Source organism: Suricata suricatta, chromosome 1 (assembly GCF_006229205.1).
Source record: "Suricata suricatta isolate VVHF042 chromosome 1, meerkat_22Aug2017_6uvM2_HiC, whole genome shotgun sequence".
Lineage (NCBI taxonomy): Eukaryota > Metazoa > Chordata > Mammalia > Carnivora > Herpestidae > Suricata > Suricata suricatta.
Window position 1 is genome coordinate 19,733,857 of NC_043700.1, and position 9,424 is coordinate 19,743,280.

General features: G+C 48.4%; 1 protein-coding gene across 1 annotated transcript in view; it reads left to right on the forward strand.

Moving 5' to 3' along the window:
* MTMR7 (myotubularin related protein 7) overlaps positions 1-9,424 on the forward strand; it is a 103,212-nt gene that overhangs the window by 66,208 nt on the left and 27,580 nt on the right. The window contains exon 7 of the mRNA XM_029935092.1: positions 7,553-7,685. Coding sequence (XP_029790952.1) covers positions 7,553-7,685 — 133 coding nt within the window. The remainder of the gene's footprint in view (positions 1-7,552; positions 7,686-9,424) is intronic.

A 9,424-nucleotide genomic window follows, 5' to 3' on the forward strand; every position in this document is an offset into this window, starting at 1 on the left:
GCTTAAAAGTAGAAACAGCCTGAGGCACCTGGGTGGCTCGGCTGGCTGAGAGTCCCAACTCTTGATTTCACCTCGGTCATGATCTCACGGTTCATGAGTCCAGGCCGCTGCTGACCGTGCAGAGCCCGCTTGGGATTCTCTCTTTCTCGTCCCTCCCTGGCTCTTTCTCTTAGAATAAATAAATAAACTTTAAAAAAATGGAAACAACCATATCAACTGAGATACGAGTTAATAAAACGTAACATATCCGTTCATCACAATCTTACTGGCTACAGAAAGGAATGAAGTACTGGCGTGTATTACGGTGTCGATGAACCTGGAAACTGTTATATGAAGTGAATGAGGTCAGGCACGGAGGCCCACACATTGTAAGATTCCATTTATATGAAATGCTCAGAAGAGAGCTCCATAGATACAGAAGGTAGACTGGTGGCTGCCTTGGGCTAGGAGGACGGGAGGAAATGGGGGTGACCTAAGTAGAAGGTTACATTTGGGGGTGATTAAAATGTTCTAAAATTAGATTGTAGGGCCAGTTAACTCAGCTCTCTTATTCCAAACACCACTGAATCGTGCCCTTTAAGTGGAGGGATTGTATGGTCTGTGAATTTTATGTCAGTGAAGCTATTTTTAAAAAGAGCACAAGGACACAAGAAACATTAGAACAGGAAGCAGGAAGTATGATGGACAGCCCCAATCCATTGTAGACACTGATGTTAACACTGGGTGAGTATAGACTTAGCCTGTCCTCGCGGGCCATGTGAGAACTGAGAACTGGATGTCATCCATTCTGTGGGTGCTCAGAGCCTGGTAATTTTCAATGCCTCTCTGAGTCTCAGTTCATCAAACATCTTGACTCATGGCCTGGTTGACTTGGTTGGATGTTTTCCTGGTGTAAGATCATACTCTCAACCTTTGAACGGTCCCGTGCTTCTGACCCGAGTGCAGTAGTGGGCTAGGTGTGGGCGGGGCCAGGTGCCAGGTCAGCACATCAGTGGTGCAGATCAGTGATAAAACGCACATTGCAGCTGCATCACATTCTAGCAGATTACATGTAAAGGATTCTCTTCCTTTTAGATAATGTGAGAGCAAGGTACACTGGTAAAAACTTCAAACTGGGAGGGGAGGGGGAAGTTGCTTTGCTTGAAGATTTTCACTAGAAAGATACCAGAAAACCTCTGACTTCACTGTTCTCTTTCCATTTGTGCTTTTCTCTGGGGCTTATCACTCCGCAGGCCCTCCCTTCTAACCTTGACTGCATTCTGTCCTCTGTATTGTATCTTTTGTGTAAGTCAAGTGCAGCTGTTTGGACTTGCCTCATGGCCAGAGATGAAGTACAGAATGCCTGCATCTTAGAGGTTCTGAAGATGAGACACACGAGGGGCTTTCCTGGATTGTGCCCCCTTCTCCTGTCCTGTTTTCCCGGGTTTAAATAAAGCGAACACATTCACCTACCGATTGCTCGGCCAGGGAGCCAAGGGTGCGCTGTGCTGTGTAAACCTCCTGGGAAATGTGGCAGCTGTTGAGCCAGGCATATTCGGGATTTAAAATGAATTAATCCAGAGGATTTGATTTGAAGGGTATATTTAGCACTAAGCGTGTTTACTCTCGGCGATAAGAAGTTCGATGCCGATCCATTAAAGAAAATTGAGGTGTCGTTCAGGCGCCGTGCTGTTGTATTTGTTCACGCATACACACACTCCACATGAGTTTTAAACTGTTTGCTTGGAGCTCTCGTTCTCCCCGAGAACAAGTCTGTTGATTTTTGTCTCAGAGTGGTCGGCTTCCTCGGCAGCCGGGGGATGGAGTCCCTGTTTGCTCTGGGTGGTGGGCAGGGGGCAGTTAAACAGAGAGAGGATCGGAGGCAACCCAGGCCATTCCTGCCCTCAGCAAGGCTAGCCCCACGTGCTGCCTGTTGAGGGGAAAGCCTTCTGAATTGCTTGTGGACATTAAAAACGTGGGAGGCAGAAGCAGTGAGATCCTCAGCATGTTTGAATATTTGCTCAGAAAATACATATGAGGTCATACATTACTGCTGGGATTTGGTACATTAAGCAGAGATGAAGTAATGTTGATGCAATCGATAGAAGTTGAATTATAAAATGGGAGGTAATTAACTTTATTTCAACCTTGTTCCTGACTCCTCGTTACTTTCTTCTGGGACTTGTCTGGGCTTGTAAAGACGCCAGGCAGCACTTTGTCATTTAATTCTTACAACAGTCCTGAAACTTAGGAGGTGTTTTCTTTTTATGGATAGGGCTTAGATTTAGAGAGGTGGAATGATTTGCCCAGGGTTGCACGGGTCAAGGCAGAGCCCACATTCAAATCCAGGCTTATCCGATGCTGAAGCCCAGGCTCCTTGCACTTGGCCGTGGTGCTGTCCACAGAAGTCGGAGCCCCCTGGGGCTCAGGAGGGCTGAGCACACACTGTCGAAGACGGAGATGCGGTGCTGAGGAACCAACCACAAGCTCAGTCCAGATCAGGGCCAGGGCCCGAGGAGCCAGAAGGGCCCTGAGCTGCGCTCTGATGCCAGCACCTTGGCAGGAAGCTGAGCGGTACAAAGAAGGGGTGAGGAAGGGCCGCCACTTGCCTCTGCGGATGCCCAGCCTTTTGTCCTTGTGTCTTCTCCAGTGACAGCTTTATGGTTATGGCTTCTAATTGCACCCTGTAAGCAGTTTTGTTGCTACAGGATGTTGGTCATTTTCGTGTTTCTCTGGGATCAGTAATTATGTGGTTCCTACTCACCACGTCCCATGAGGGGCGTGGGGAGCTGAGAGAATCCGTTGTAAAGATGGAGGTGCCTGAGAGGAGAATCTAGGATCCCCTTTCCTAGCAGGATGTGGGCCAGCCTTGCCGACGGCCACCGTGGCGGTGAGCGGGGGACAGGGAATCAGAGAGACAGCAGTGTTCAGAGGTAGTGGAGCAGTCTTCATGCCTCCTCTTTGGTGGTTCAGGGACGGAGGAGTTTTCCTCTGGGTCCGGGGGCGTGGAGGGAGCAAGTGCCCAGGGCTCATCCACCAGAAGTTCCCGGCTACAAGTGACCCCAGGGTGTTTTCTGGGGAGCGAAGTTGAGGGGGTTAGAAGAGGCTCCAGCCCGAGGGATCTCCCGTGTCCGTGACCTGTGTACCTCGTACGTACAGGAGCCCACATGCTTGCCCTAGGGGATGCAGCATTTGGACACTTGCACCGAGAGGGCGGGGATGGCCCACAAGTGTTGCCAGTCAAGCAGTGACATCCATGGAGAAAGAATTGCAGTCCTGCCAGCTTTATAAAGAGATGGCTGTCCCTTTTCTTATCCCTCCTCGGTACCTCCACACTCCCCCAAAACAGTACCTAGGAGAGGAAGAAGCAGGTGGGAGAGCAGACCCTCACCAGTCCTAGCAGCCTGTAATGAGAGAAGGAGAGGGGTTCGTGTCATCTGTGGGATCGGAACTTTAAATGGAGCCGGATGGTGATTTCCTCGCTGAGTGTAATCCAAAGCTAGGAATTCTGCCTATGGTGTCCTTAAGGGTAGGAAAGGAGGATTTGACGGGCCCGCTTGTAGATGGCAGCTGTGGGAAATAACGCCTCTCGTATTTTTACCTGTGTGTGCCGCCAGGTGAAGTCACCTCCCCGGTCACCGGTGGGGGGAGGGAGAGCCTCGTCACGTGATGCTCACTGCTAGCGTGTGGCCCGGTCCTCCTCTGGCCAAGACAGCTTGATCTCATTTCCCAGCCGTGTCAGAGCGGGCCCTGTCACTATCCAGGTACAGGATGTACTCTGCTGAAATCTGAGACTGCGGGCCTACGGCGGCTGTAGCCTTCGGAGTGACTGGGCTGACCGTTAAGTTGGTATCAAGAGCATTGTCGGCTCAGTTCTCATGGTTTTGATGTGTCTGATCAATTGATTGATGTAGGGTCAGAGGAAGATCTGATTCTATTTATTAACATTCTTGGCCTGTTCACTCCTCCACTTCGCTCCCATGTTGAGTCCTTTGGCCGGTCAGCCGGTCAGTAAATCTTCCCTGAGCCCTCTTCTCTGCCAGTTGGAGGGATATGGCCACCAAACCCGCGGTGCGTGCTCCCCGTGGAGCCTATGACCTCTGTCCCAGTCCAGTGGGTCTCTCTGCCATCGACACTGAATCTTAAAACTTCCAAGTAAATCTGCTAAGAGTCCTCAGTTGCCCTTGTCAAGAGTAAAGTCTAACCTTCTGAATCATGGCTCTCTGTAGAGGATTCTGGCTAATTCTTAGCCTCCTCTCTTGCTACCGCCACTATCTGTGAACCATCTATGCCGCTGGCACTGGTTGGCTCACTGATGATCTGTTCCTTGATTTTGCCTCCCACCTCTTCACCTGGAATGCCCTCCCCTTGTCTCCATCCTTCCGGATGATTAGCGGCCATCTTAAGGCTTTTGGCTTTCATGAAACATGACCCCGGCCCCCTAGGCTCCCCGGGGCTGCACTGGATTCAGACCCCTGCCGCTATCACAGCCCCTGCCAGCCTCTCCCGGCTGGTGGAGGCTGTTGTTATTTGTGCTCTGTGCTTTCCCTTCCACACTCAAAAGCTTATGGTGGCAGGAACGGCTTCTTATTCATCTTTTTATTCTGCTCCTCATCTGGCGCACAGTAGGAGTTCATTAAGAGTTGGTGAGAAATGAGTGGAGTTGTTTTTGTTTCCTTTATGAGCTTTTCTGCACCCAGAGATGCTGAGATTGTCAAATAGTGAGTGATCTTGGGTTAGAAAACAGGCAATTTTTTCCACCCCTCCTTGTCATTTGTGTGTTGTGTTTCTTAAGTATAAATTGAAACTGGAATGCAGCTACCTCCACTGTTTTATTTCTTTGAGAAGTTTTTGGAGCTGAGATGAGTAGCTTTTCCCTCGGTCATGAGACGGAGTTCTCAGCCAAAGGCACAGGGGACAGATTACTCTCATACCGTTTGGTTTATACAAGGGACACTCTATATGGACATTTCTAAAATAAGTCCAGGATAGCTTCTTGAATTTGTATTAACTATACAATCATATTTCGTGCCTTGAGGGTTCAGCATTCACCACGTTATCCTGAGAGGCTTTGTGAAATATGTGGAAACCTTGAGAAAGTAGACTTTGGATGATAGATTAAATATTGCCATCTTCTGTTCATTATGAGAAATACCATTGACTTTCAAGAAGACATCTTGTGTTGCGCCTTGCTTGGAAAGACTACTGATAAATTATCCCAGGTCCCAGGCATTCCACTGTTTAAAAATGTGAACACAGAATTCTAATTATACATTAAAATAACAATAATATTGGTATTTTGAGTTTTATTACACTGTTTAAAAAGAGAGTCTCTGCAGTTTGTGGTGAGCAGGCTTAACTTGAATTGTTCAAGATACAGAACAAATACAAGGTTAGTGGAGCACAAGGATACTTGCAAGTTGCCTCCTCATTGTCCCATGTGGTAGAGCTTGCCGCAAGGGATGGGCCGACAGCTTGGGAAAGTACTATACAGAGCAGTGATATTTTATAACAGTGGGTTTCAAAAGAATATCGCTTATAAGTAATTTTAGAAAAAAGTTCCCCTTAAATAGGCATCACCATAAGCTGTCTTCGAAAGAGCGTGTTTTTTTCCTTGCAGAAAGCCAAACCCTTTGTTCCGATGGCTTGCCCGGGAGCAGGGGGCCCGTGACTGGAGGTGGGGTCTCTAGGGGCTGAGGTGACAGGACCCTCATGGGCAGGGCTGCAGGCCGGAAGGAGGCGTCTGCTGGCCCGGGCTCCAGGCTCCGCTCGCTTGCCCTCTGCAGCTTTATTTTTCCGCTGCTAATAAGTGTTATGTCTGTAATTTCAATTATAAACCTAATACATTGTGTTTGTCACAAAGGATTCCAAAGCACGTAAAAGAGTATTGACAGTGTCCCTGCCACTTGCCACCTGCCTGCTCTGCCTGCTGGCAGGTTGGTGGGGTTCATGCAGTTTAATCTGCTCACGCAAACACGCATAAGCATAAACACATCTCTGTGATTTACTTTGTTTTACAAGGAATGAGATAATTGTATGAATATTAGTCTTTTTTTAAGTGTTTATTTTTGAAGGAGTGAGAGAGACAGAGAGTGAGCAGGAGAGGGGCAGAGAGAGAGGGAGACACAGAATCCGAAGCAGGATCCAGGCTCTGGGCTGTCCGCACAGAGCCTGACTCGAGGTTCAAGCTCATGAACCGTGAGATCATGACCTGAGCTGAAGTCGGACGCTTAACCGACTGAGCCACCCAGGCGCCCCTGAATATTATTCTTTAGGTTGCTCTTTTCACTTAACGTGTCATGGGGCCACTTCCACATCAGTCTTCGTGTCTGTGTATCTCTCTCTCTCTAAATATAAAATCCGTGTCTTTTTTTAAATTTATGTAGAAGTTCAGGGTGTGAATACACTGTAATTTATCTCTGCGTTGCCCTAGTGAGATTTTCAGGTTTTTACTATTACAATGTTTTAATACACGTTGTCGGACACCTGTTTTTATGTGCTGGTAGTTTTAATTGTGTACGATTCTCACAAGTAAAGATCTGGGCCAAAGAATATTTATGTGTTTAACTTAGCTTAATTTTCTAAACTTAGCTTTTTGAAAAGTATTTGTTAAAATTTCCCCAGGACCTCACTGTCAGCCTAAAAACTGGTACTTTTTTTTTTCTGACGGTGAGCTCCTGGTGTCAGTTTTCTGCCTGGGGTAACCCACCGGCCTTTTGTGGACAGGAGAGGAACATGGTCGGGGAATACGGTTTCCTAGGACTCCCTGCTTAGCCAAACAGCCAGGATACAGTGTTAACAGTAACACATCCATTCCAGAAACGTGTGTATTTGCCAGCTAACGCAGGGCTTGCCCCCTGCTTGGTGTGAGTTACATAGGGCGAGAGCAGAAGTTTCCCTTGAATAAATGTCTTCAAAGTCCATTGTCTTTTACCCACTTTGCCCTGGGAAACCTCCACTTCTCATCTACAAAATTATGGTAATGAACTTGGTCCCCAAATCTCTTAGCAGGTGTCTAGTGCCGGAACAAAATGACTCTGGAGAGAGCGCCGCTTACCCTCACTGTAGTCCATGCGTCCTGCTCGGGGTTTAATTGGGGGATTCTGGTGGGCAGATTAGAAACACACCGCCATTCTGATCGGATACTGTGTTTACCGGCAGGATGGTACTGGAAGATGGGATTTAGCTCCCCCAGAGCTTTGCGCTGCCAGCCCCAGCTGCTGGCGTGCGCTGCCGGCCTCCCGGGTGTAACGTTTGGGTAAGTCAGGGAGACTCGGCTCTGTCACCCAATGGCACGTTCATGCGGCGTCCTGGACGGACCGGTCAGAGGCATCTCCGGAAGGGCGTCTGTGTAGAGTGCTTTCCAGTGAAGGAAACGCTCCCCACATCAGCCACGTTACCAGCCCAGCATGCGTGCCGAATAGCTCAGCACAGTATTGCAGTGAGTTCAGACAGGTCGTGTTTCTGCACATCATTTTGAATTGCTGTCAACGACTGTGTGTCGGGTAAATGTTTGGGTTGCCTTAGGGCCTGAATGTCCTCGCTGACCGTTATTTTGTGCCCATCACCGCAGCTCAATGCAATGGCAAATCGCGCTGCAGGGAAAGGATATGAGAACGAAGATAACTACTCCAATATCAAGTTCCAGTTCATCGGAATAGAGAACATCCACGTCATGAGGAACAGTCTACAAAAAATGCTGGAAGGTAAGCATTTCCTTAGGCACAGCAGTAAAAAAAAAAATGCAGTGAAACGTTTTCATGTCAAGTGGAATAAGAGCCTTTTGTTTTTTAACTTGTTTGTACAGTGATGCTGTTTACATAGGTGGGGTAAGTTGACACGGATGTTATGTTGCAGTGACTTCTTAAACATTTAGGACTTTCTTCTATTTTTTAAAGTGTCATGGTGAAAGTTTTTTTCTTTTTTTAAGCAAAGTCAGGCACTCTTCTGTGCTTAGGGCCTACGGTAAAAGTGCACAGGGAGTATTTTTTCCTCTCCCTCATGATGAGTTTGACGCACATTCAAGGCCATTCAGAGATAATGCAGCCCTACATTTAGAGCAATAGCCAAGTCTGCTCGTGTGTGGAGATGAGGTGTATAAAATGAATCCGAGGGGTGAATGTCCATTAGAAGGGAACATGCCGGAGGAGCTGACGCTCGTTTCTCAGTAGCCGCAAGCACTGCAGTGCACCTGCGCATAAACCACCCCCACCGCCCTGCGTCTCCCCTCCCCCCCAGCATCCCCGCCCCCAGCACCTTGCACAGCAGGACGCATGCACACTGGCTTATGGAGAAGGGAAATTACAAAGATGGATTATGCAGTGTAGAGCCACCATTCTTGTGGCCAAACCAGCCATAAGCTGATTAGCAGAAATTCTGCGTTTCAAGCAAAACCAGCCTCATTTACTGCTTATACCCCGTGTGATAGTAAAGGCGCGCAAGGAGGAGCCTGCTGCCACCCTCCACGGCTTCTGGCTCTCATGGGAACCGCAGGACGAGGGGCCACAACACCCTTGGCTTTGTCCCTTGAGGTCTTGGAAAGAGTGTGAACGCTGCACTTTGGGGGAAGGCCCTGGAAAGGTGGAACTGAGCAGGAGGAGAGGGGATTGTCCTAACAGGAAATGGGGAATGGAGGGGACAAAGGACGTGCTGAATGTTCCTTTATCCTAGGGGTACGGGGTCCCTCTCAGTATGCAGTCCTCTGCTTCATGAGAAGGACTGGGCAGTGAGGACCTGTGGGGGGTGGCGGGGGGGGGGGCACTGAGGGACTTGGGCGGCACATTCCTGGTGTCCATTCTCTCTCCTCCATTTTCTGGGTCAGATCAGTCACTTGTGAAATTTGCCACATATCGGTTACCTTCACTGAGTGCTGATAACCTGCCATAAAATGAGAGGCTTGAACTAATCATTTCTGTGGGCTCTTCCGGCCCTGAGGGGCTGGGACTAGAATTTGATGCCCCTGGTTGCAGATGGTTTTTTTGTTTTTGTTTTAATGTTTATTTATTTTTTTATAATAGTTTATTGTCAAATTAGTTTCCATATAACACCCAGTGCTTCCCCCCACAAGTGCCCCCCACCGTGACCATCACCCCCTCCCCCCTTCCCCTCCCCCTTCAGTCCATGGTTTGTCTCCAGTATTCAGTAGTCTCCCTTGATCTGTGTCCCTTACTCTTCCCCGCTCTCTTTCCCCCTTCCTCTCCCCATGGTCCCCTGCCAGGTCTCTCCTGTTAGACCTATGAATGCAAACATATGATATCTATCCTTCTCTGCCTGACTTATTTCGCTTAGCATGACACCCTCAAGGTCCATCCACTTTCCTACAAATGGCCATATGTCATTCCCTCTCATTGCCATGTAGTACTCCATCATGTATATATACCACATCTTCTTGATCCATTCGTCAGGTGATGGACATTTAGGCTCCTTCCATGTTTTGGCTATTGTT